The following is a 27,173-nucleotide window of genomic DNA, read 5'->3' as shown; positions in this document are numbered from 1 at the left end:
GAAAAACAAAAATTCTTTATTTTTTCTTTTAAAAAAGCTACAAGGAGCCACTGCAAAGGAGTCAAAGAGCTTCATGAGGCTCCAGCGCCGCAGGTTGCAGACCCTTGCTCTAGACAAATATTTATTGGCATGAATGTGGACAAGCTGGGAATTTGATTCATATGTTGTGATTCTGCCCTGCAGTCAAGTTATTTGGGACAGAAGTCTGTAAGTTAATTTTAACACCTAGTATTGTTACTTTATATCCATGTTTGAGACCCTCTCTTAAATGATCTTGTGAAGACTGTTCAGAGAGGACACGATCATTCTGGTATGCCCATCAGTGAAGATGTGACTTCAAAAATTCTTGTTCACACTCTGGCTGTATGTGTAAGAAAACTGTCACAACCTGCCTGTTATTTCAATCAGTTTTCAATCATTGACAGGGTGTCTGATGATGAACTTCATTCAGCAGAGGTAGGGATGTAAAACCCAGAAGTGGGGTTGATACCTACCATCCCCCACAACAAATCACACACTGATTATTCTATCGCAAAGGTGCGTTCTGTGTAAATGTGCATCAGCCAGTCTATGAACTCATATCATACACATTTCAAAGCCTAGGAGTAATTAGAAATAACCATTTATATCATTAAAACGTGGAAATTTCCCTTTTATAAAAAGAGAACATGACCATTAAGTTGTACCGTGTATCATGTCACACAGAGTAATGATTCTAAACAGACAAATCACTTTTCAGTTTTCCTGCATGTTGTTGGTGAAAAATAAAAAGCCCTTACCATGGTGATCTCCAGGCTGTGCACAGAAATCAGCAGCATCCCACTCATAATTCTCATCAACCGAGGCCTTTCTCCTGGGGAGGTCACAAAGCAGCACTCAGTTTCAAACACAGTTTGAATATTTAATGCAGACATACATACACTGATAGTGTCAACAACATTAAAAGCACTTAGAATAAACTACCTAAAATAAACTATCCATCAGCTCCAGTAGACACCGTTTTTCAGGGTTCATCGATTTATTTCTGCCAAACTGTTTTCTGTTTCCATCACATGTTCAGATCCTGCTAATACCTCTTTATGACATTTTGCTCTACAGGGTTTTTTAAAAAGTGATTACATCAGTCTAATCTGCATAATTTCTGAAACATCTGTTGCTTTGCACAGTTAAACAGTTTGTTTACTTTCCAAATTGTTTACCACACACTGCAACATTGAGGCGACACTGTAAATCACTTTCTTAAAGGAGTACAGTAATTTGTCAGACTCTCAACCCAAGCAAAATCTCCTTCTTACCTTTGGCCTTGGTCAGTGTGGAGGCTGTTTTTGTCCTCCGTGCCCCCCTGGCTCTCCTCTATAGTCTCAGGTGAGCTGGTGAGAGTTGGAGAAAGTTGACACACGGATAAACGCCCATTAGCTGGCTCCATACTTCCTCGACCGCTGCTGGCGTAACTGCTGTAGTTGCTCCCTGACTCTGGCACTCCCGCCTCGAGTTCAAGGGCCTCGTGGTCATTGATGTCCTGAGGATGGTCCGTGTAAGCTCCCTTCAAAGCTTCCAAGGAACCTTCAGCCTGTTTCGCGGTCTCCTGGTAGGACGCCGTCCATTTGGCAGCTTTGGCAAAGATGGACGCCTCTGCTCTTGGCTCAAAGTGACAAGGCTCATCGAGATTTGAACTGGGCCTTGGAGATAAAACATTCACAGCGGGGGGTAAACAGGAGGCAGCTTGGGCAGCAGACGGAAAACTTGCAGGAGATTTGGAGATCTTTTTGGCCGGAGAGCTCAAGGGATCCAAAAATAGAGAGTGTGGTCGAGAGGGAGAAGTGACGGAGCAGTTCTCCTGACTGAGAGAGTCTATCCACGCGTCAGGAGTCAGGAAACTGCTTTCTCTTCTTCTCCTTGAGTCAAGGCTGCGACTTCGCCTCTTGGAGTCCCAGATGTTGGGACCTGGGGTCACATCTTTACAGAGTCCAGGTTCTGGATGTGAAGAAAAGGCACTCACAGCATCAGCCTGGGGAGCAGGAATGCGGCATTTTGAGCTTGAATCCCAACTTGTATTTCCAAATTGACCTCCGGGAGAAAGTGAGCGCCCTCTTTGCACATGAGAGGCGATTCTGTGGTGCAGCATTGGCTTTTTAGGCGCCATTATACATACATCCAACTCCGGCTCGTCCACACTCATCTCGACATACACGTGTTCATGAGTGGGCTCCTGGAGGACTACCTCCACATCTGAGGAATCTGGCACCGCACCGACATTCAAATGAAATCTTCCTGTGTGATTATTGCTATGGAAAGACAACGTTGAGAGGCTGCCACGGCTGAGGCTGTTCTGTGTCTTTGCCTCAGAAAATGAATCATATGTTTGCATTTCTAATTGCGTGGATTGTGGTGAATTATCGCAGCCCTCTGGTGCTGCCTGTACCCTTTCATGTCCCTGATGCTTTGAGGACATATGTGGGAGTGTTAATTGGTCTTTGGGAAGGTTGCCCAAGTCTTCAGATTGGGGGGCGGTCTGTTGGGTGAACGATGGGGTGGGATAACTGTTGTAATGCTGATAACAAGAGGGACTGGGAGGGGAAGACTGATTGAAATGAGTCCGAGTAGGGATCAGAGTCGAAGGGGAGACGTGAGAGCGGGCATCCCAGTACACGGATGATGAAGAAAAAGGACTCTGTGTCAGAGCAAAGCTCTCCTCGCTACCTTTGGGCAATCTGTGAGGCAATGTGCTGCTCTTATATTTCCACGTATGATCATAGACATCAGCCTCACTCCCCTTAAAGCCTAATTGCTCCCTCCTGGATTCCCTCAAAGAGCTCCTCTCAAGCGTATACTTGCGGAGCTCCCTCTCCAGTTTCTCCCTTTCGTGAGCCAGTTTCAGGCAGTGACTAAGGTTTCCTGTCTCCCGCTCATGTTCCATCTGAAGAACAAGAGCGCTGGCAGTCGTAGATGGCTGCCCTAAGCCTGATCTGATATGTGGAAGCACGGGGAACGTTGGGGAAAACGCTCTGTCTTGACAAGGCCCGGTCGCCAAGCTGCTATTGGAGCACACGCTGCCCAGGTCAGGAAAGCCATCGAAGCTTGATTTCGGCTCCAAAATGTAAGGTCCGTGATGGGAAAGAGGCCGGGCCGGGCCACAAATTTGGCTCATTGAATCAGACACTGCTGGTGTGCAAGGTGGGAGATCAACAGAGAGCACAAACGGAGGCTCTTTCCTGTCTTCCCTCTCAGAGTGCAGCGACACAGATCGACGAACTCGTGCTGGTTGGCCATACTTTACACTTCTCCTGCTGTTTACACTCAATGTGTCGTATTGTGGGTGTATAAATCGCCCATCGGGGCCTCTTGAGATTAATTCTATCGAAGGAGAGGCAGGGGATGAAGTCGTCCTCGTAAGACGGGCGTTGGACAGAGGCTGCTTGCGCCGTTGATGGTTCTCAGTGCTCAGGGAGGAACAGTCTGTCTGCGAGGAGGAGGTGGTGGTGGTAGAGGAAGTGGTGGGATAGAGGATGCTGGCTTGAAGAAGGCTTTTCTTCAACACACTGTCTGGACTGCCGGTGCCTGAAGTCTTACTGAGTGTGTGTGTGTGTATGAGAGAGAGAAGAGGAGAGGGGAAGGGAGGGGAGAGAGAAGAAAATTGTAAGAAAAACCGGAGGTGTAAGAGGCAGTGAAAATAAGACCGAGAAAATAAGATTGAGTAAGAGTGAAAGTGGGGGCGGGAGCAATGCAGACAGAAAGAGACCAAACGCAGCAGCAGCAGCAGCAGCGATAGATGAAGATGAGGCAGAGTATGAGGATATGTCACAAAAAATAACCACAACGTTGGCATTTTCCATGAATTTCCGTTTGTAAGGGAAGCAGAGGGAAAGGTCAGCGAGAGGAATATAAGATGAAATGATGAAGGGGTACTTACATTGATGAGGAGCGTTTATAGATGGCAGGAGGGGGCTCTGGAATGGAGGGAGAGGGGCAAAATGGGTTCTGACTCATTAGGAAACAGCCACTGACCAGGAAGTAAAAACATAATCAACCCTTATAAGAACCCATTAAAGGGCCCGAGGCACCCAGCCTTGTCCAAAAAGTTAATTACACTTACATTTATTAGTCACTAATGAGAAATTACCCTAATTAGCAAGTAATGTAAATGACATCAATAACTTTTACAACTGAATGGACGAGCAGAGCTACACGAGGACCAGATCTATGCAATGAGGTATGATTTATATAATGGGCTGAAAGTGCCTTCAATATTTTATTGAATAAATGATGATATTCATGATGCAGTTCATCAAAGTGAGTGTCTGCTGTGTCTCTGGAGTGATGGGCCTTTTACCATCCTTCTTCCTTCTGCGACGCTGATCTCTCTTGTGGTTGATGATACAGGCAGACCCCAGCAGCACCACCAGTGCCAAACACATGAACCCCAGTCCGCCCAGCACACCTGCTAGTAACGGCTCAGGGACGAACTCCAGGAGACGAGACGTGGCAGGGTAAATCTCCATCCCTGTTTCAGCAGAAGGTTTTTATGATAAGAATAAAAGAAAGGGGCTGCAGTAAAAACCAAAACAACACACAGTGAAATATTTCTGTACTAAAACCTTTGGAAATGATTGAAACAACATGACTTTCAGACAGAAGAGAGTTGGAAATACAAACCTCAAACCTCCACTTTGCCTTATTTTTATCTTAAAGCTCTTGTGAGGAGCTTTCTGTTTGTGTTGATTTTTGCATCCCTAGTGAACAGGGCAGTCTCTCTTAGTCTGCCATTTTGTCCTGTAAATGTGTAAGTGGCACTTTCTGATAAAAGAGTCCACACAGGGGCTTTAAATGGAAGGGTTAAATCTTGATACAGAATTATTTCAGAATCCCAGAAATGCTTTTATGAATGAATAGTGACACCTTCTATTGTAACTTAAGTTAAGATATTAAGCCTGATGTTAAATGTTGAAGTGTCACCTTAAAGGTAGAGTCTGCAGGATTTCCCTAAGAAATAAAATCACAACTTTCACAGGAATAATTCTGCTTAATTGTCTCCTATCCGATATCCGGTGTCAGCATCTGTGTCTGCCTCAAACCCTCTCCTCTGCCTGTATGTTGATGTTTTGATGGTATTGGGATATTTCTGGGCGGAGAGTGGGCGTGGTTACATCAGCCAATCACAGAGCGCCCAGTGCCCAAGTGACTTTACAAGTTGATTAGTGACTGGAAGGAGCTAATCAGAGCAGCTAGCATGTAGCATGTAGCAAAGAAAGACACATCCAAAGTGAAACAAAACACCGAACAGATGAAACTGTTTTATAAACGAGGGTGGGGCTTGATTTGATTTGACTTTCACTCCCATTTGGGAACTTGGAGAACAGCAAGGGATGAAGAGTGATACAAGTAAGCCTTCTGCTAACCAGGAATGTGTCAAATACCCATGATTAGCTTGTGCTAGCATGCCAAGTCAAGGAGGAGCCCAGTTTGAATGTTGTGTTTAGTAAAAAGTTACAGAAATTTCTGCAGACCCTACCTTTAAGTTACAATTAAAGAAGGTTTAGTGTTACTTTGTATTGTCGCTCTAGTACCCTGTCATGGCTTCACATGGTTTGCAGCTCAAAAAAAAATCCCCTTTTTTCTCTCACTGTCAATTTACAAAACCCATATTTCAGCTGCTGTCTCTTTAAGGCTCCCTGCTCCACAACCCTCTTCTCTCTGATTGGTTAGCCCTCTCAAAGTCAGCAGATCAGAGGACAAATGCTACGTTCCATTTGAACTAAGAAGTTGGAATTTCCCGAGGTCTGAGAGGGAATGCCCAGCTGGAACTCCCTCCGATGTCAGAATTTTCGACTTGTAAGTATGATTTGATGTTTATACACAGAAAAACTGCTGTTAAGGCAAGTTTTACTGACTTGGGAACTGGAGCGCTGAACTCGGAGATGACATCACTCCAACTTCCACCTTCCCAGTTCTGAGTACAAGTGGAACGCAGCAATAGTTATAGACAAAAGTTGGTGTTTGAGGGTCATGTTTTTAACATGTCATGAACTAGTTACGAGATCTTTACCTGAAGCTCATAGACTATAATAAATGGACAGAGTCCCTGTGACATCACCCATCTGTTTCTGATAAACAGTTTTGAAGCAGATCGTTGCCAGAGGCCATTCTGGAAATGGTGCGGGCTTGGAGCCTCCTCACTAAAATCTATAGTGATCTATGTATATCATCTTAAAATCTTCTAAACTGATGGGTTAGAGAAATCTTCAGGTGCCTCTGAAGCCAGCCTCAAGCCGCCACTAGACAAACTGAAGATTTTAGCACTCCCACATTATTGTCTTATATTTTGGACCAGAAGTGAAGACCTCATAATTTCAGCAAATCACATTAAGATTGCATGTGTCATGAAGATATCATGCTATTATACAACAGACTATCAGATTTGGGGACTTTTAATATAGAGCATTGTTACTTCATATCCATGTTTGAAATATGGAAAATTGTAACAACCCCTCTTGAAATCTCTCACAGTGCCTCGTGGACAAAGTACTCTTTCCTTGTTCAAGTGTAGGCGACAAAATATATTCTAACATGCTCTAATTTAGCCATCAAATGTATGACTTACTGTGAATGGGCACTGTGGAAAGTGTGACAAAAAGCCTGTTTCAGCAACTTGCTGTCAATCACTCTGTACGAAGCCTATCCCCAACTTTTGGATTCAGACATTAAAAAGAAAAATGTAAATTGGTTCATCTGTACGCTGATGTTCTCTTTGCTTTGGTGAGTTATAACAAGACCGTCACTTTTAATGTCACTCTGATCTATAACAAGCTAAAACTCCTCACATGGGCTTTAAATACATACTTTAGCACAAATGATTTATAATCCACTAATTTCACAATACTTTATCAGATCATGCTAGCTGTCCCCAGTCACATACACATTTCAAGACACAGACATAAATGTATGCAAATTAATTCACACCGCTGACGAAGAATCTCATAAACATGATCCTAGATTGCTGTGAGATTTTGTTTAATCAGTTTTAAGTGGGTCTAATCTATGATCAGCGTCCCTGATGAGCATTTTCAGTGGATCATAAACTTGAGTGTTTTGCATAATTTACTCAGTCAGTCGCTAAATGTGATATTATCAGCAGAGCTACACTGAACAATATACAATCCTCGAGTGATACCGTTTAGGGTTGGATGTGTCTGTTTGATGTATCCGTACCATATCTAATGAAAAATTCATGTCCCATTCACATGGAATCAGAAAAGACCAGGAGAAATTTGTGCACTAACTCTTGTGAGAAGTTATTAGTGGAGCTATTTCAATCACTCAGGCTTCTAATGGACAGCGTTCCCTGGAGCCCTGCTCTAATTTGGGTCTGACGCTGGGAACAGAGGAACAGGAAGAAAAAGAGACAGAAAAAGAGGCTTGATAGAGGAGGACGGGTTGTAACAGAGGGCGGGGCCAGATTGCAGAGGGGGCAAGGTTGCTCTCGAAACACCTACCCGCTGTTGAGACATTGACTGATGGACTGGGCTCGCTCAGCAACTCCCCGCGTCGAGATAGCAGCCGCAGCTCGTACACGCAGTCCTGGGACAGGCAGGCATACACACAGGCACGCACCCACACATACACACGCACACGCACACACCAGGGAGGACAGAGGATGAAACCACACTTTGTCAACACAGGACTGTGCCTGCAATGCTAATGAGGTTGATTTGAATTTGTGTAGGCCTATACAGGAGAGAAAACCAAGGATGGGGGGAGGCAAGAGCTCTCAGATTGAGAGATGGCAGAAAAGCCATGTCGTGTGCATAATTGAGAGTCTTCAAAAGTAAAATCACTGAGGTGTAGCCCAGATAAAAATCTCTAAGGCATTCAACAGCAGCGTGGACTGATTAGTCTCAGAGGGAGCAGAGTGACTGGCTTGTTACCTTGCGCAGACCTGGAACGACTATCTCACTACTGTTGGCACTGATGTCCTCATCCAAATTCAACCAATCCCCTTGTTCGGTGCGGGACTGAAGAACAAAGCCCGTGATGGGAGGATGCTGAGCTTCTGGAGGGGACCACTGCAGAATAACACCTGCTGAGCCCTGATCAGCTGAGAGCGACACAGGGGGCTTCAGTTTACTTCTCCTCAGCGGAGGATCTGTTGTAAAGGGGGAACAGAAAAGACCTTCAGTCGATCGGCCAGTTACACGCTGGCTGAAAAATTAAATTACAGCACAGGAAATTGCTTTTGCCACAGATGTTCAACCTTGAGAGTGTGAGTGGAAAGTTTTGTGGTTGTTGGTACTTCTGCTGGCCATGAAAGAGTAGAGTTTGTTTGGTTTTGATCAAACATTTGATAAACATAGCATGAGGTAAATTAGTTTATTTTTCTCAGTCTAACAGATTTTCAGACCCTGTTTGTGTTGAGGTGTTTGAACAAAATAAAAAAAGAAAAACTGACACTTTCATCTCTGTCTCCTACAAATGAAAACCTTCATAATGCTGGAGATCCTAATTCTCAGCTGTAAGATGATTAGCATGAAATGATTGATGATGGTTGATGGCATTGACTGTATATAGAGCGGGCACCCTTTGTGGAGCCAGAGTCTGTGCAGTAGAGGCTATGAGGGGCTCATAGAGAATCTGAGTGGAGCCGTATTACACAAATAGCATAAATAACTGACAAATGGCTAAGTCTCGCCCTAAAACCTGATGAGCCAATCACAGTACCTATAGCTGAGAGTCAGCTTGCGTTCAGTTTTATAAAGTCTTTCTGAGATTTTGAGTTTAAGAATAGTCAAACTGTGTTCATAAGGTACATGCAACTCTGATACAAAGTATCCTAAGAGGCTTGGCAATGGGATGTACTTTTTTACCCTTTTATAAGCAACATCTCAACAGAGAAAAGTGTTTTCTTTGGATAAAGTTGTGCGGTAGATCACAACATCAACTCATCATGAATGACATTAACAAGGATGTCTCCAGGATGTCTAAGGTAAGCTGACATTGTTTTTGAGTTGTATTGTATGAAGTTATCTTTCACACTTAAACTGCCAATGCAGTCTTGCAGACTGTTTAGGATTCCCTTCAGCATTAGCTTAAGTTAACCCACTGTTAGCTCCTAGCTGCTTTGTTCATCATGTCTCTTCGTTTGTTGGGAGTTTGATGTCCTATTTTGTTCTACTTTTTCTATTTCAGTAATCGTACATCATTGTTAGCTGTTGTCCAAAGGGCTCTAGTAAAACTGACGTTAGCTTCTGGAGCTTAGCCTCATTAGCTCATCTGTAATACCTGAGATAACAAAGGTTGGTAAATGTTTTGCTGAATGATTCAGTGTAAATACCGTAGCGCCAAACTTGCAGAGACACACTCTTGGTAAATATCATGAAAAGGACGTTATATTTTTGTCGTGACCAATTCTTATCCTGCATCTTGTCTGAGATGTTGATGCTAACCAGATGATGTTTATCAGTTTGCAAGGGACGCTGTAAATTTAGTCTGTAACTGAAGCTTTTTTTCAACCTTCTCAACAATAAGATAATTAATATATACCCCTGGTGACTTCTAAAATGTGATCTTTCTGTCTTCAAAAATGATCATTTGTATCCTGTGAAATGTCTCCTACTGTGACACCTGCCTTAGTGCCTGTTACTGAATGTTCATTATTTGAGTATATTTAGGGGGCGTGGCTTAGCCATAGGTCAATTATTATAATTTTTTTAAAGTCTTATCTCTTCTTGACTCTCCCTCCTGACATTTTTTACAATCCCTGAAAAAAATACACAAGAATGGCAGCTGTCAATCATCGTTAAACGTGATGTAAAGCCTTGTTTTTCACCTCTTATAACTAATGAAAATGAACTTTTCAAAAAAAAAAAAAAAGGACTTGAATACAAAGCAGCCAAATGATAACTTCAAATCACCACAACAATAAACACCACACCCCATCTGGAATGACTGGAGAGATGGATTTTTCGACTTATACAGCAGCCAGCCACCAGGGGAGCAGTTTTTGTGAAGAGCTCACTTGAGCCAATCAAGATGATGTCATTCTTTTTTTTTTTTTTTTATACAGTCTATGGCTGATAATGCTAAATAAACTGAGTTGGGAGTCTTAGGTGACTAAACTTGTCAGAATTAGTCACTTCCCATCAGCCCGCTCCACACACTGACCTTTGGCGGAAAAATAAAAGAAAAAATAAATTCACAAGTTTCTTTTCCCTATGCAGCTGCAGGTCTGCATCTTCAAAGATATTTTTGTGATCTCTAAGATGCAGCCAGGATGACTACCCCCTGCCAGAAACGATAATGTGTTTCCAGGGGCAACATCAACATTTAATTCACAACTTTTCTAAAGACTGAGTCATCTTCAGACCTGGTCTGCCGTGGGCTAGAAAGGACTACTTGACATACTTAAATCCACTAAACTTTCCAAGAAGAAGAGGAGAAAAGCAGCACATTAGATAAAAACATAAAATTTGACTGTTCTCAGTGTCTTCTTGCATAAACAGGGGCTGTGAACAGTCTTCTTAAAGATGTGTGGAGATAGGTTAATTCAATATAATTGAGCTTGACATCTTTATTCAGCCACAGACATAACATAATGATTAAAAATCAGCCTGTTTCCCCAGTAAACAGCCTGTTAAACAGAGCACTGAGAGGACGTACGTTGGCAGCCTGCCATCTCAACACATGCACAGCACATATGAAGAATTCCCTGCTCTCCACACAAACTCATACAAAACACAGTTTTGAAAGCATTTCATCTTGAAAGGCACTTTTCAAACCTTACAATCTTGGTGAGCCAAAACTCTGTTTGCATGTGAATGAAACAGAAACCGCGGAGAATCATTTTCTTTTTTTCAAAAATACCTGACTACATGTTACTGAACATAAAACATTTCTAAAATGACAGAAAGGAATAAAGAAATGATAAAAAAACCAATCTATTTCAAGGTCACACTAGAAACTGTAAGCCTGTATAGCTGCTAAACAATACTGCAAGGTCAGTCTTGTTGTCTACATCACTCACACTGACCTTTGGCAGTTAATGTGTTTACCTTTTTGTAGTATCACCATTGCTTGTAATCTATAAAAATACAATAAAGCTGAAGTTTCTTACACCAAAGTTACAGTGGTGCCTTGATGTGAAGGTGCTCATAACACAAACTCGTATTGTTCTCATATGTTGAATCATTTGTCCCCATTGAAATGAATTGAAATGCCACCAATCCATTCTGGACCCTTCAAAAACACAGCAATTTTTTGTTGTATGTTTTTAAATAAGAGATTTGTACTTCTAAGTCACAGATATTATAATAAAACACACAAAAACATAGAATGAACTAAATCAAACTGTTCTTTTTTAATGCTAAAGTACAGAGGGATTGTTCGTTTATCAACGACGACGTATGCATGAGCAACTTGGGTGCAGAAGCGCAAAATGGTTTTTCAACTGACGTGGAGGAGCTTACCAACAAAAAACAGGTTTTTGAACTATAACAGCTCCAAGGTTTGTGAAATAGCAGTGAGTGAGTAGAAGAGATCAGCAAGTGGACAGATGTTTTTAGAGGAGAAATCCAGCATGTACCCTGTGAGCAATTTAAACACACAACTGTCACTTGATGCTCATGACTGCATTATCCATGTACACTTACCAGACTGTGACAGACCAGGACGTAAACATGTGTCAATAAATCAGAAACCCTCCCAGAGCAAAAACAGCACACAGACTGCTGAGTCTGAGACCCGGTTCGTAATAAAAGAACCAGAAAACTACGTCCAGAGTTAATTATTTACCCGCAGACGTCGCTGGTGTTTCAGTGTAAAGTGTGACCCTGTTAACTGGTGACACTTGGTCATCACTGATACTGTCGGCTGAGAGTCACCAGTTGGCATGGTCGCTATTGAATCCAAAACACTGGTTGCTCTGTGACGGTCAAAACTTGATAGACGTTGTTTTTGTTGTATCGTATTGTTTCTAGAAACTGACCACAGAACAACCGTACATTTTTATGCTGACGACATGTTAAATTTAGTTTTTAAAAAACGCTTACTGGTCTGAATGGATGGAGCTAAACGCTTCTTCTGTGGTCAAGATGCGTGTGCTTCTTTATGATGACGTAGAATGATAATCCCTCTATACTGTACAACATCAGATGACTTGACAATTACTAAACTCAATAACTGAATCTCATTTGCTGATTTTTGCTTTTTTCTCCATGCTTTCTTCACTGTGATCTGCAGGTGTTTTCAGTTAAAACCTGGCCAACAAAGTCTGCTTCCTTCCTTCAGAATTTCAAAATGAGTTAAGCGAGAGTCATTAAATAGTGCCATTGTACGGCAAGTTGCAACTTTTTCTGGGCGTTTCGTTTTAATAAAGTCTCAAAGTTTCGCAAAATATCTGCAAGCACGAATGTGAGCACAACACTGATGCTTCCACTGCGAGCTGACAGCTGAAATTGTCCAATAGAAACCTGTTAATTGGGACTAAGTGTCCTGTACAGGGAAAATTTGTATTTTGATCAGATTGTGTTAAAAGCTCAAAAAGCACGGATACATTTCACTCTGTTCTACCTCATTAGAGTTTGTAGTTACCTTCGCCAAGGATGTTGTGTTTATGATAGAGTTTGTTTTTCTGTGAACACCATAACTAAAAAAGTAACAAACGGATCTTGATGAAATTTTCAGGAAGTGTTCAAAACCAGATAAGGAAGAAATGATTAAACTTTGGAGGTGATCTGGATCACCATCTGGATCTAGGTCTTTTTTAAAGGATTCTTTCTCATTGTGAGATGAGCCCAATTTCACCATATGTGTATATAACTCCACCATAAATGGTCGGTTTGCTTTGCAAGAAAATACAAGACAAGGTCACCATAATTTCTGACTGATGTAGAAGTGCAATCCAGATCCTGGCAATATTCTAGATACTAAGATCCGGAATATGAAATATGTACTGTGTCATCGTCATTTTCAACACTGTCAGGTAACAAATTATCGTACAAACCTGCAACCAACACCAAATTGTAGCAGACAGTCTGCTGTAAGGGAGTATAACATTAAAGTAGGACTAAAGTGTTACTTGTTGACAGCTGAAAACAAAAATCAAGACAATGTAAGCTACGTCATTATAAGGTGAATGTGTTCAATTCATTCATGTTTATTTATGCTCTTAAATAGTTTATGCGGGAGCACAGCGCTATTTGAAAAAAAACTCCAAAAAATAAGCCGAGCATGAGTCTTTTTTTCTTGTTGTTTTAAACTCTTTTATCCTTTAATCGCCCTCAAACATATGATTTATTTATTATTTTGAATACATTCACAAGCATGTGGGGTATAATAAGCCTTTTGAATAATTTTAGCTCTGCAGAAGTTACTTCTGGACTTACTCTATTTTCATTTATGCAGTTGTTTAATTGGTGAACAATAAAACTTCTCTTAGAATATGACTGATATTTTTGACACCTGGCTTTGCACAGACAAAGTTCCTTTTATTTATTTTCAGGGCGCTGGTGTCATGATTTCAATTAAGAGAGGGGTCAGAAAGACAATGTTTTATAGACAGACACCATATCCAAGTAACTACAGTAATTTGCTTCTTTGGTAGCATGCACCACGTACGTGTCTACTCCTCTGTCAATCTTCAGTGAAAAGTAAAGTCCCCCTAACAAAACAACTTCTGTTTTAAGATGATTCACACGTGATTCTGTTCTCACAGCAGGTGAGCCTCACGTCCGCAGGCTTGTCATGAGAGAGAATTACACCCACACCTACAAGCTGCACAAAGAAACACTCACAACACCAGATTAAGTAGTTTAAATTTAACACGAGGTGTCACACTGCAAGTGATGCTCTTCTTTATGGTGACATACTGTGAAAAAAAATCACCTTTTCAGTTGATTTGTAAACTCGATGACAGATTTTTAATTGCTGCATGATGTACTGTATATAAATGATGATCTTATTTGAAGCATAGACTCTTAAGTTTATCAAGGCTACCTGTGGTTGACAGATGGCTTCCACAGTGACTTGTTAAACTCCTCATCTAACCTGCACAACAGCTCAGAATGGTTAAAAATAAATTACTGTGGCTTCATCCACCTTTTTTTTTTTTACTTAATCTTCCCAGTTAGGACTATAATGATTTAACAATCCAGTCCAAAGCTGCAGGTTTGGCTCAAAGTTTTAAAATTCCTTCAGGCCAATGAACTAACTGTGTAATATAAAGGGATTCTGAGGTAATTACGAGCTGCTTGAAATAAAGAAAACAACTGATGAGAATGGCAGAGTGTTGATTAAGTATTTGCTGTCATCAACAACACACTCCAGCATACTGAAGACAAACATCAGTTTGGCCTCTGGGAAAGTTACTCATATCAACTGGAGCTGACTTTAATTAGTTACAGTTGATATGATCTCAAGCAGGCAGGATTTCCCTTTTCAAAACATGATGGACAGTAGAGGCTTACAATGAAAGCCAGCCTGCTGAATGCTTTGTTTGCTGTTCATTGATAAAAACACAAAGGCTGAGGAGAAAAACAACTCATGCAAAGAGGACTGTTGGCTTTGGAGCTCTGTGAATCTGAGCATTTTAGCCTCAACTAGTCTTACTTAGTCTTGTTTGGGGATTGTGTGCCAAGGTATGGTGGCCTATTGGATTCACTTATCTCATTATCTCATAAAAACCGTAATTTATTTGTTTTGATTTTCCTGTTTTTATGATATTCTATTTCGTAAAACAGGATTTCCCATGATGCTGACATGACAAAAGTCATAATTATGAGATAATAAAAAGAAGAAACCTTGAATACAGCAGTTTCTTTACTCTGGAGTTTACTCTAGCTGCTGTTTAACATGATAGAGAAATTGATTGTGGGCAAAGTCTAGAGCAAAGCTACTGCTTTGTCTTTGGTAAGGTTTCTTCCTCTCTAGTATCTACCAATTATGAGTTGCTTACCTCATAAATTCAACTTTTTATCTCATAATTGTGACTTTTTTCTGTCAGAATGAACTTTTATTTTCATAATCTTGACTTTCTTTTCTCAAAGTTTTATTGTTTCCTTATAAGTTCAACATTTATGTCACGATTTTGAATTTTTATCCTATAGTTGGGACTTTTTACTGTCATATTTATGGATATTTATTGCATATTTTTTGACTCATAATTTTAACTCTTAATCTCATTATTATGATTTTTTTTATAATATTTTTTTCCTAGAAAATTTCAACTTTTATCTAAAAAGTTTTGACTTTTTTTTTACTTCATCATTTCAACTTTTATCTTTGAACTTCGTTTTAATCTCATAATTTTGACATTTTATCTCATAAATGTGATTTTTTTCATTATAATTATTTTTTTCTTTACTTACTTTAAGCTCAAAATTTAGATTTTTTTTCTGTCATAATGAATTTTTATCATCATTTTAACCTTTATCTTAAAATTTAAACTTTTTATCTCATTGTTATGACTTTTTTTATCAAAATTGTTTTTTTTCTCAAAATTTCAAGTTTTATCTCATAATTTTTACTTTTTTCTCTTTTAATTATAATTTTTTCTCATTATTTCAACCACTACCTGTAATAACAATTTTTTAAATATCATAATTTCAATTTGTTATAATATAATTTTGCCTTTTTCTGTCATAATACTGAATTTATTACTAATTTCAACTTTTATCTTATGATTTCAACTTTGCTTATCTCATAATTACTATCTTTTCATCATACTTACATTTTTCTTAAAATTTCAACTTTTATCTCATAATTTTGACTTTTTTTCTCTCATAATTATCAATTTCTATCACATCATTTCAACTGTTATCTCATATTTTCAACTTTTTGTGATCATTTTTGTTTTTATTGACAGGCAGAAATGGGCTTCCACAGTTAGGTCTTTTTACTGAAAGACACTGTAGTGTTTAGTTTTTCTTCAACATAACATGTTTCTGTGCATTTTTTTTGTTCAGTTTAATGTCAGGATCAAATCAACTTTTCCATTTATCTTATGAAATCTTAATGTAGCTTGAAAAGTACTTTGCAAATTGGACTGTCATGATTATTTCTGTTATCATTATGCCTGCGTAGTGATCCAATTAAAGCATCATTGCTCGTGGTGCTGACCTGACGTCCTGGCAGTGACAATATCACTGAAGGGTCCTGAGCCCACTTTGTTCTGAGACAGGATGCTGAACTGGTAGTCCGTGGCAGGAGACAGGCCTGTCACCTGCAGCCTGGTTCCAGAGGAGGGGGGAACGGGCACAGAAAACCATTCCTTCCTGTCGTCATTATCGCGTCCTGAAATCTTTTTCACCCTGCAGAGAAATAAAACGAGAGAGCGGCAGAGAGAAGAGAAGTGAGAACAAAAGAGCGGCTGGAATGCTGTGAGTCTGGTTTTATGAAACATGACAGAAAAGTAGGTTTCATCAATCATTTATACTCATCAGCAGCAGATTTTGTGGCAGAGACAGCACTGATGTATCCTTGCAATTGCACTGAGTGCTTGCCACTCCAATTAGGAGGATTTTCATGTTCTTACTTGTGCTGAGGTTCCTACACATCTATCTCATACAGAGCAAATTACTTGACCCCGGGCAGAAAACCCTTTCACCTATTCAAAGTACATGAGCTTTTGAAAATTATTAATGTCTGTCTGACATTGAGGTTTTCCTCTTGAAGAGGAAGGCTCCTACTCGATAGAAGTGGTCGTTCACAAGAAAATGGAAAGAATATGGAATACGACTTGAGGAAATAATGAGGAAATAACAACACACACACCCAAAGGGGGGACTGAATTAGCCTGTGTTGTGCTGTATAAGCTAGGTAAACTTGTTATATCACATCGTTAAAGCACTGTGTTATACTTTCAACATTTTCTGTGTAAAGAAATTAATTTGACAGCTATATGAGGGAATATTTAGCGTGCTGTCAAAGCCGTCTAAGACCTTTCATTATTAAAATCACACTCAGCGGAGGCCATAGCATACCAAGAAGACTGATCTTTTATCATTTATAGCTTTCGTGATAGAAGATCAGGACCTTCAAAGTGTTTTAAAGGTCAAGTCATCTTTCACCATTTCCCCTGTTCCTCCTCCGCCGTGGTCACAAGATGTAAGGCAGTCAGAGCAAGCTGTGACAAGACTTGAAGTGTTTTTTTTTCCTTGATGATTGGCAGATCTATTTTAGGATTTTTTGATGTGACTTATGTTTAGTTCTGTGCTCCTCTTTAATGCAGCAATGACCCAGTTCCCTCTCGGGGATTAAGATAACTCATCTCATCTTCATCTGATGTAGCGCTCGCGGGTTACAATGTGATTAAGATGAGCATTAAGAGAAGCTTTGTGTTATCATCGTTCCCCGGATGTTACCAAAAAAAAAAAGAAAAAAAGAAAAATGTGAGTCTTGTTCTTGTGATGGAAAAAAAAACACTTACCTCCATGGACTGACATGACCTTTGTGGAAGACATGCTTGTTCATCGTAGCATCGATATAAAGACTGTCTACCTGACTCGTGATTTTTTAAGAGAGCACACTCCAAATAGAAATGCTCTGAGTCATAACTGGCTGCAGTTTTCATCCCTTTTATCACTCTCTTTTCATAAAAACACAGACATATTTCCAACAAGAAGCTCTCAAGTGAACACGAGACCTTGATCTGTGATTTGTAAGCTGATACAGAAGCGCTGATTCACCACAAACAAATGCATGACGCTGTATTTTCTAGGTTACCTCCTATTGTAGCTAGCATGCCCGCTGTGATACACAGCTTTGCTCTGCACCAGCGTTTTTTATTGTAGCTGCCAAGAAGTGATAACACATAAATGAATTCCTCATCCTCAAGATCAATAGAGTAATACCAGCGCTGTCGATGGCTGCCATGGTTACAGCCCAAGAAGAAAGTGGGAGGCTTTACACCCACCAAACTGAAAATGTCTGTGCTGATCCTCCATCAAAGCCTGCCTCCCAGGATATGTTGGCCTGCTTCACCCCTGGAGAGACTGACAGAGAGGTAGCTGCATGGGGACTCGTTCCTATAATGGAAGGAGAAGAGAGGAGTTGGTGGAAATCAGCCAGCACTTCAACTACCTGAATCTGCACAAGTTTAGAGGCCATCTCTGGATGTGCCACATTTATCTGTTGGAGGCGTGTTGGAGGCACAAGAATCCATCCCATGCTGGGTGTAAAGGAAGTTTAAACAGGTACAGAGAAAACAACGAAACGAAAACTTCTGTCGTGATCCAGGATAAGATGAGAGTGTTGTTCGCACTCACCCAAGACAAAGACCTGAGTGCTGGCTTTGACTGAGGCTACACGGTTAGCAGCGCTGCACTCCCACCACCCCTGGTGCTCCTTGGTGAGAGGCTGCAGGAGCAGAGAGCCATTGGACTCGATGGAGTAGGAAGTCTGACGAGCCAAGTCGACCTACCGCGGAGAAAACAAAGATCATCAAACACTCAGCGTCAGACAAAACTGAGGCTTCCTCAAACTCACAAATCATCCAACAGGCAAACAGATCACACATTTTACACACATATCATCATCATTATCATTACCTCTGCCAAGGAGGTTATGTTTTTATGAGAGTTTGTTGAACAAACTGATCTTGATGAAATTTTTCAAGAAAATGGGATAATAAAGAAATGATTACATTTTGGAGTCGATCCGGATTACCGTCTGGATCCAGGATTTTTTTAAAGGATTCTTTATCATTGTGAGATAGGGCTGTTTTCACCATATGTGTATTTGCAAAACAATACAAGACAAGGTCACCATAATTTCTGACAGATGTAAAAGTACGATCCAGATCCTGGCAATATTCTGGATACCAAGACCTGGAATATGAAATATATACTGGGTCATCATAATTTTCAACACTGTCAGGAAACAAATTATCGTACAAACCTGCAACTAACACAAAATTGTAGCAGACAGTCTGCTGAAAGGAAGTATAACATTAAAGTCGGACTGAAGTGTTGGTGACAATCACAATATGCTTGGTGGAGGTCTGCACTCTCTGAGTGCTTTTCTAGGTTCTTATGATTATTTTATCTTTTTTTATTAATGATCTTTAATTTTTGTACATCTCATATCTTAACTTTTTCTATTTTCCATTTTACAGAGTGTACAGTCTGTATTCAAGTGTTCACATTATTTCTTTGTTCCTTGTTAATTGTTAGCACCGAAACACTGAGTCGAATTCCTTGTATGTGCAAATGTACTGGGCAACAAAACATGATTCTGATTTTTCAGTTTTGGAAGTCCAGAGGCATTAGGATTATTGAAAATGTATTTAATGATGGGATTCTCATGTCTTTTCAGCATCTTAAAATTCAGTATGGCCTTCCGAGAAGTATTTTTTTGGGGTACCTGCAGATTCATCACTTTATAAGACAGCTGTGTCTCCTATCCCAAATTAAGTGCCCAGAATTCTTTCTCATTAACGACAAGAACTCCTCCCATTTTAATTCCCCTTTTTACCACTTGTTGCATCATACCTGTCTAGTAAGCTTGTTTAATGTCTAGTGTAATTGGCAAAGGGGATCTAGATAAAGAGTACAAAGAAGACGGCTGGCAAGAAGTCCTGAATTGTATCAAAAATGTGTATCAAAAATGTTTGTGTGTGTGTGTGTGTGTGTGTGTGTGTGTGTGGGGGGGGGGGGGTTGCAACAGATTGAAGGCTGATTAAAGCTTGATGGGCTGGGGGGTTCATGGGTGCATGAAGTCATTTTCGCCCCTGGGCCTCCCCTTTTTTGGGGGAAAATTTCTGCGCTGCCCACACTAAAAAAGTTTTCACCAGCAGGACAGAGACATGCAGAAAAGATGGCTGAAGAACAGGATCTCCTAGTGGTCAAAGTGCAGAAATACAGGCCTTTGTATGACTCTTCACATAGAGATCACTGTAATAATCCAGTGGTAAATAATGGTACACATGGCGTGTAATTACGGCCACTCTCGGCAGAGAAGAGGAATCAGATAAAGGAACCTGGAAAATGTCCCGGACAGATATGTATGTTGTAAACAAAGGCAAACTTCTTTAACTCTCGTTTAGTACAACCCCCTGCAGTTTTGGAATGGACATCAATGAACGCGGCGCAAGGTGTTAAAAAGCATAAAAGCCTCTAACATTCTCTCGCTTGAATCTCAAGGGAAACTCAATAAAAGATTCCCCATAGATTACATATAACACCTTCTATCTAGAATAAGTTTGACCCAGGCCTGTCACCACAACAACATTCATCTTTTTTGGAAGTGTAAATGCATACCACAGTTCTGGTCCTGCACAGCAAAAGAGCTTAGTAGCATTTTCAAAACTTAAGTAAGCAAGGATCCTAGTAGTTTTTGTTACTTGGCACTGCCATCCAAGTTCTCTTAGATTTAAATAGTTACTTTTGGCAAGAAAATGTCTAGTGTTGAGATGGATCAAGGACAAACCTCCCACTGTTACTACATGCTACAAAGACACCACTCATGGACCACCTCCCTGCAGAAATCCATGACGTATTGCCCAAAGGATACGGGCACTGGACAGTCCCATCCAGGCTAAGGCCAGATTTAAATGTCATGGACTATGGCAGTTTAATAAACATTGAAGTGAGCTGATGAGAATTTTTTTTTTTTTTTTTAATATTGTTAAGGATGATTTTATTCCTTTTAGTTATGTCTGTGTACATGCCTTTTAATTGTAATATTGTTTAAAAGTTTCAATAAAACTTTTATTGAAAACAAAAAAACAAAACAAAAAACAACAAACAATGGGAAAAAAGCTGAAAGGGAATAAAAAAGATTTGTATTGTAAAAGGTTTTCATTCCATTAACTGCTTTAAGGGTAAATCTGAAAAGTATCACGATGTAGATTTAGGTCAGTGTCCCGTCCTAATATGCATTACAGTCACAAAGTCTTTGGACATTGATGTATTTTGGGCTCTTGGGGCTCTCTACTCCAGCAGATTGGATTTTTAAATAAAATAATGGATGAGGTTAAAGAGTATCTTACCTCTGAATTTCAGTTAATAAATTATACAGTTTGCACAATCACTTTGTTATATTATTGATTCTGGCAACTGGTTCTGATCCCAGGTCTGCGTGTCTGAATTCAAATGCATTTTTTTAATTAAGAAGGTTGGCATCTGGGTTCTTAAGGTGTTACAGACTTCCAAATCAAACGCACATTTAGTCTCCATGAAGGGAAGGCATTGATGAAGTTGTCTCACAAGGTGAAAAGTTTGTTAATCATCACAGTGCCAAGTGTTGTTCTGCATAGAGAACAGAGCATTTATCCACCACTCAATGGCAGCAGTAGCAGTAGCAGAGTCATATGTCTGAATTACTCATTTAAAGTTGCAGTAAATTCAATTAATCATGTGTCTTTTGCTTCCACAAAGTGCTGTGACACACTGTGGGCAGATGGGGTCAAAACAGTGAAGTGGTTAAGTTCGTATTTTTCAAGTACATGCTTTAATGTTTCAAGGTTAGGAGGCAGAGCATTTCGTAGAGATAAAGAAATTAGAACTCAACCTTTCAAAACAGGGAAATTGAATAAAGTATGAGATGCCTGAATGACACTGCTCTGCTGACTGCATACCTGTTTTCACAAATAACTGCAACGAGTGAAAAGGCAAGAAATCAAAGTGCCAAAGCTGAGTCTAATAGATATTTTCAGGCCTATTTTGAAATCAAGGCTAGCTCTATGTTTGAAAAAGGTTGAGACAGTGAAAACAAAAGCTGAGAATAGTTCTGAAAAGCTACAAAAGACAACACATGGTGCAATTCTCACACTCAATCAGTTTGACTGGCAACAGGTTTGTAACATGATAAAGTTTGATCACAGCATCCCAGTAAAACAGTTTTTCTAAAGTGAAGAAGGGAAGATTTTAGATGCTCTGTGAAGGACTGTGCTGACAAAAAACGCAACACTTCAAAAATGATGTTTCTCAAAAAAAGAAACTGGAAGACTCAGTGGATTTCATCATCGCAGTATCATTAAGATCAGAAAGTCTGAAGAAATCTTTGTATGCAAGGAACAAGAGAAAAAGTAGACACTTGATGCCTGATCTCTGGGTCCTCAGGTGGTGATATATACTACAAACAGATGTGACTCTGTAGTGGAAATCACCGCATGAGGTCAGAGTGCTCCTGAAATATTTTCTGTAAACAGAGTTGGTCTCTGTATTCATCATTCCAGATGGACTGACATGAAGTGGAAGTTGTGGTCTGATGAGTAAGAACTTGACATTCTGTTCAGAAATCATGGATGCTCTTTCCTCTGGGCTACAGAGAAGTGGCACCGTTTAGCTCGTTATCAGCTCAGAGTTCAAAGCCAGTGTCTGTGATAGCATGAAGGTGCAGCAGTGCATGCAGAATGGGAGGCTTCCTCTTTTGTGGACAAGTTTATCAGGGAAGGACTAGTTTATGTTAGCAAGACAACACCAATTCACACTCTGCATGCATGATTACAGCATGGCTCGGCAAAACCGTCAGGATGCCAAAATGGCCTTCCAGCAATCCTAAAGTATAACATATTCTAACTTATAATTCTATGTGTCATCTTCCATCCCTTATCCAGCAGCAGTGCCATCAGGGAAGACCAAGAAGATACCATAGACTGTATATAGAGTGGACAGTGTGGCTCCACCATTTACCATAGTACGGTTTTGAAGCCAAACAACCCCCATCACAGACGCCGCCACTGAAGCGGTTGTGCAGCCAGAGTCTGAGCAGTAAAGAGTGGAGCCGGGCAACACAAATATATAAATATATATATTTGTGAAAAAAAAAAAAGAAAAGAAAAAAAAAAAATATATATATATATATATATATATATATATATATATATATATATATATATATATATATATATATATATATATATATATATATATATATATATATATATTTATATATATATATATATATATTTATATTTTTTTTTTTCTTTTCTTTTCTTTTTTTTTTCTTTTTTTCTTTCACGTCTAATCGCTTATTGACTCTACGTCCTGAAATATTTTACAACCCCAGAAAAAATACACAAGAATATCAGCTGTCAATCATTGTTAAACGTGAGTAAAACCTCATTTTTAATAACTAATTAAAATGAAACTTTTCAGAAAAAGAAGGACTTGAATACAAGACAGCCAAACAATATCTTCAAATCACCACAACAATCGGACGTGAGGAACATATCAACGAGGTGTATTAATTTTTTAAAGTTTGACCACAGCCCATCTGGAATGACTGGGGAGACAGATTTTTTTGACCTATACCAGTCACCAGGGGGAGCAGTTTTTGTGGCTCTAAAATCAAGATGATAAGACCACTATGATGCTTGAAATCCACAAACCAATACATGAAGTCATGTCCTCTTTCTCAGTACGGTCCATGACCCCCTGAGGTGTTCGGATACTAGAGTCCAAGGAGCTCACCTCTGTCTTATTTCCTCTTACATGTTTGATTCTAGCCCTCAGCTTTGGTTTCAACCAAATATTAGAGTGTTTGACCTTTTTTTTGGTGGCGACTTTTTTTTCAGCCAGGCAGTGTATAATGTTGACTCAAACAGATAATAAAAAAACTTTTGCTGAGTGTAGGTACCTTGTAGTTCGAGAAGTTGCATATAAAAAAAACTTTTTTATATTTTTGTTGAGGTATCAAGTCTTATTGTCAAAATAGGAACAATTAAGGCGACCTCGCTTTGAGCCGAGCAAGATGACGTCCATTTTTCTACAGTCTGTGGGGAATACCAAGGTATTCCCAGGTCAGTCAAGAAATATAATTTCTCCACCATGTCCTGGGTCTACCCCTGGGTCTCCTCCAAGCAGGACACGCCTGAAACACCCCCCCATGGAGGTGTCAAGGAGGCATCCTCACCAGATCCACCTCATCTGGCCCTTCTCGATGTGGAGGGGCAGCGGCTCTACTCTGAGCCTCTCCTGGATGTCCAAGCTCTATCTCTGAGGCTGAGCCTAGACATCCTGTGGAGAAAGCTCATTTCAGCTGCTTGTATCCGCGATCTTGTTCTTTTGGTCACTACCCACAGCTTGTGGCCATAGGTGAAGGTCGGGACATAGACTGACCAGTAAATTGAGAGCCTTGGCTTTGACCTGACTACCTACCGGCATAGCGGCCCTATCACTGCCTACGCTGCCCTGATTGGTCTGTCAATCTCTTGCTCCATTTTCCCCTAACTCGTGAACAAGGCCCCGAGTTGATGTGATAACACATAATTATGAGCTGGCATTTCAACTTGATAATCTACGTCCGCATGTGTTACCAAGGTGCATTGTGGACATTTTTTGCGTTAATCTTTCTTTTTTTTTCGTTTTATTTTAAAGATTGAAGGTTATTTGTGTCATTAACTATTGTCAGTGAATTTCATTTGAGTGAATGACCTTTAGTGTCTATTAATGGGTAACTTCTGTTGGTGTTAGAACAACTACATTTATTATCTGCACTAAATTAAAATTTAATGGCAACCTTTTCAATCAAAGGCAACTTTTATTTCTGGAAACCTTCACATTCTGTTTTCAAATTTAAGTGTCCAACATTTTTTGGAATACTTACAGCCAACAAAAGTTGTAGTGATTTAAAACACACTTATCTCCTCAAGTCAAGAAAAGAGATGGGTGTTAACATAAAATTGTCTGATGAAGTGATTGGTGTTGAAAGAAAGATAGTGGTTGAAATGATAAGAAAATATTTGAATGTTGAGACCGTTCGTGTTAATACAATCTCTCATTTTATGAATAATGCAACAGGAATCCTATTGGAGGGGAGCAGTAGTATATGTCAAAGACAGACTCCTTTCCCCACATGAGCTGCACTTGTGAAGTTTTCATTTGTCGGTGGGGAGTTCATGTGTAAATCTATCTGGACTCTGTCCTGCCAGCCTCTCTGGTAAATTGACAGCGTGGAACAAGGTGAGCACATTACAACAGGTAATAGCCTGGAACAATTTCACATGTGAGTGAGGGGAAGGATTTCATCCATGTTGAGCAGTTATATTTCTTTTCCTTGAGACTCTCTACCCCCTGCCTCGGTTGACTGTACATTGTTTTCCTTAGGCTGGAGAAATAACCTGCAGGGAAATGACTCTAGAGTATTATTACAGGAGACTCCTCCACCTCTTCATGTGTTTATGAGTGTAGCTGTGCATTTCAAGTTGTGAGAGTCTAGCCCCGTTTCCACCAGGCGATACCCTTCGGTTCATCTCGGTATGGCACATATTTTGTGGCATTTCCTTTTTTGGTACCCTTCTGTTGAGGTGCCAGACATACCAATCAGACCCCAGAAGGTGGAGCTAGAAACACTGCAGTTTGATGAATTGAAAGCATCGTCACTCCCAGTGCGACAGCAATAACAAAGACAAAAACATAACCCTGCCATGTTTAATTCCAGTCGACCGTGAAGATTGTTTTTGTTCAGCGAATGGCATCACAAAAACTGTATTCCTTTGTTTTCTGTGTTGCATTTTTCTACTTTGTTCGATTTATTAGCAGGGTACACTGGCTTAGTCTACCTGCAGTCAGTAACCTTTTCATATTCTAAATATTAGCAGTAGCCTGGTTGTCCATGGCCATGTAACACCAATGACCCTTTTGAAAAACTGGACTTCTGAAGCCCGAAAATCACATTGTCATGTAAAGGAATGTCCCAATACAGATTCTTTTACCTCTGATCCGATCCAACTTTTCATCGTTTTGACGATAACAATCTGATACCAATACCTTTCTCTGATAAATCCCGTATTCCATTGGGTGTAGGGATTGGTACCTTTCACATTTTAAACAATACGGTACCAATTCCCGGTACTTGGCAATCGGTACAGTATGGAACTCAATTGTACCAATTTTCGGTACTTTTGTGTGTTCATGTGGTAAAAAAATATCAGTTTGTTTAATTATAAAATATTAACTTTTCAATTTAACATATTCATTCTTCAATATATAAACTTGCAATGCTGTGTTCATGTCCAGCATAGAAAATCGCCTACTCTTCCACTCCCTCATTGTCAAAAGGATGCATTCAGGTACCTTAACATGGTGCCTTTTGATTTTACATGAATGGGTACTCGGTACTTTTGACAGAATTTGGTCGGTACCCATAAAAGTACCTAATTCAGTACCCATCCCTAGTTGAGTGATTCCCTTTAATACAACAAATGAAAAATCATTTGTTGTATTAAAGAGAGCCCTGTTGGTACCTCCTGGGGGAACACTCACTTTAAAAATGTGGCAAGACGCTGTTTTTCTATCATTACTTTCCACAGAGAAGCAGTCCCACACAGCAGACATGTTTGCAACGTGGTTTGATGTACAGCAGCCGTAAAAGCGGGACAGTGCTAAAAACAGGTGTAAACTAGTTCGGTCCTGATCATGTAACAAAATCTGATGCTATCTGATCCTCCAAAAATAGCCATATTTGGCGCCAATATTGATCAATGTATTGGATCAGAACATTAATTTGTGTTCTGCGCATGTTCTGTCCGCTAGGAATTTTGGTCCTTTGAGTACAGAAAGTAAGTGGAAACAACATCAAGTCATAATATTCTCTGTGTGTTGAGATATTGTCTGTGCGTTGGTGTCTTGCTTGGGATACCATGTAACAAGGAACAACCCTGTTTGCTCACACATGTAAATGGGTTATTCTGAATGTTTCAGAAGCCAAAATAATGACCTTAACTCAGATATATACTGCATGTAACCGCAGCCACTGTGTCGTGCTGCTAGGCTGGGGTCCGGACAGTACATTTTTAATTTTTTGCCAGTATTTTTGTTGGATAAAACAAACACATCACAGCTTTTTTGCACAAAGTTCAGAACTATCTTCAGAAACAAGAACAATAAGACACATCCCCAGCCCCACTCATCACACAGGATTACTTCTCAAAGAGCTTTACTGGGTTATTTACCTTACTCCATGACACTTTTATAGTCGGGTCATCATTCCCTTGACAGGGGATGAGCAAGGTCCTTCCAGCTTCCTGTTTGTACTGCCTCTCAGGAGTGATGCTGAAGGATGGGGGGTCCTGCAAATTGCCAGTGCAATAAGACTGAATCAAGGAGATTGCAGCATTGCCAACAATGGATTTTCAAGACTGGATTACTGCCGCTTTGGACAAGATTATCTTAATAACAAAAGGATTAGCCACACAATTAACTCCCTAACAGTGCAGCTATTATAGTCAGTCTGGGTTGACTTCT

At 40.0% G+C, this 27,173-nt stretch overlaps 1 protein-coding gene across 1 annotated transcript in view; it reads right to left on the bottom strand.

The window, feature by feature from the left end:
- igsf9a (immunoglobulin superfamily, member 9a) overlaps positions 1–27,173 on the bottom strand; it is a 104,360-nt gene that overhangs the window by 5,765 nt on the left and 71,422 nt on the right. Inside the window, exons 11-20 of the mRNA XM_074689697.1 lie at positions 26,882–26,998; positions 18,252–18,402; positions 17,900–18,011; positions 16,105–16,295; positions 7,923–8,140; positions 7,491–7,575; positions 4,331–4,501; positions 3,911–3,947; positions 1,296–3,569; positions 780–853 (exon numbers count right to left, since the gene is read on the bottom strand). Of these exons, the coding sequence (XP_074545798.1) occupies positions 780–853; positions 1,296–3,569; positions 3,911–3,947; positions 4,331–4,501; positions 7,491–7,575; positions 7,923–8,140; positions 16,105–16,295; positions 17,900–18,011; positions 18,252–18,402; positions 26,882–26,998 (3,430 nt within the window). The remainder of the gene's footprint in view (positions 1–779; positions 854–1,295; positions 3,570–3,910; positions 3,948–4,330; positions 4,502–7,490; positions 7,576–7,922; positions 8,141–16,104; positions 16,296–17,899; positions 18,012–18,251; positions 18,403–26,881; positions 26,999–27,173) is intronic.

The sequence above is a fragment of the Halichoeres trimaculatus genome, unplaced genomic scaffold (assembly GCF_033239565.1).
Source record: "Halichoeres trimaculatus isolate MK-OKI-2021-1 unplaced genomic scaffold, fHalTri1.1 fHalTri1_scaffold_16, whole genome shotgun sequence".
NCBI lineage: Eukaryota > Metazoa > Chordata > Actinopteri > Labriformes > Labridae > Halichoeres > Halichoeres trimaculatus.
This window is presented reverse-complemented; position numbering and strand designations above follow the sequence as displayed.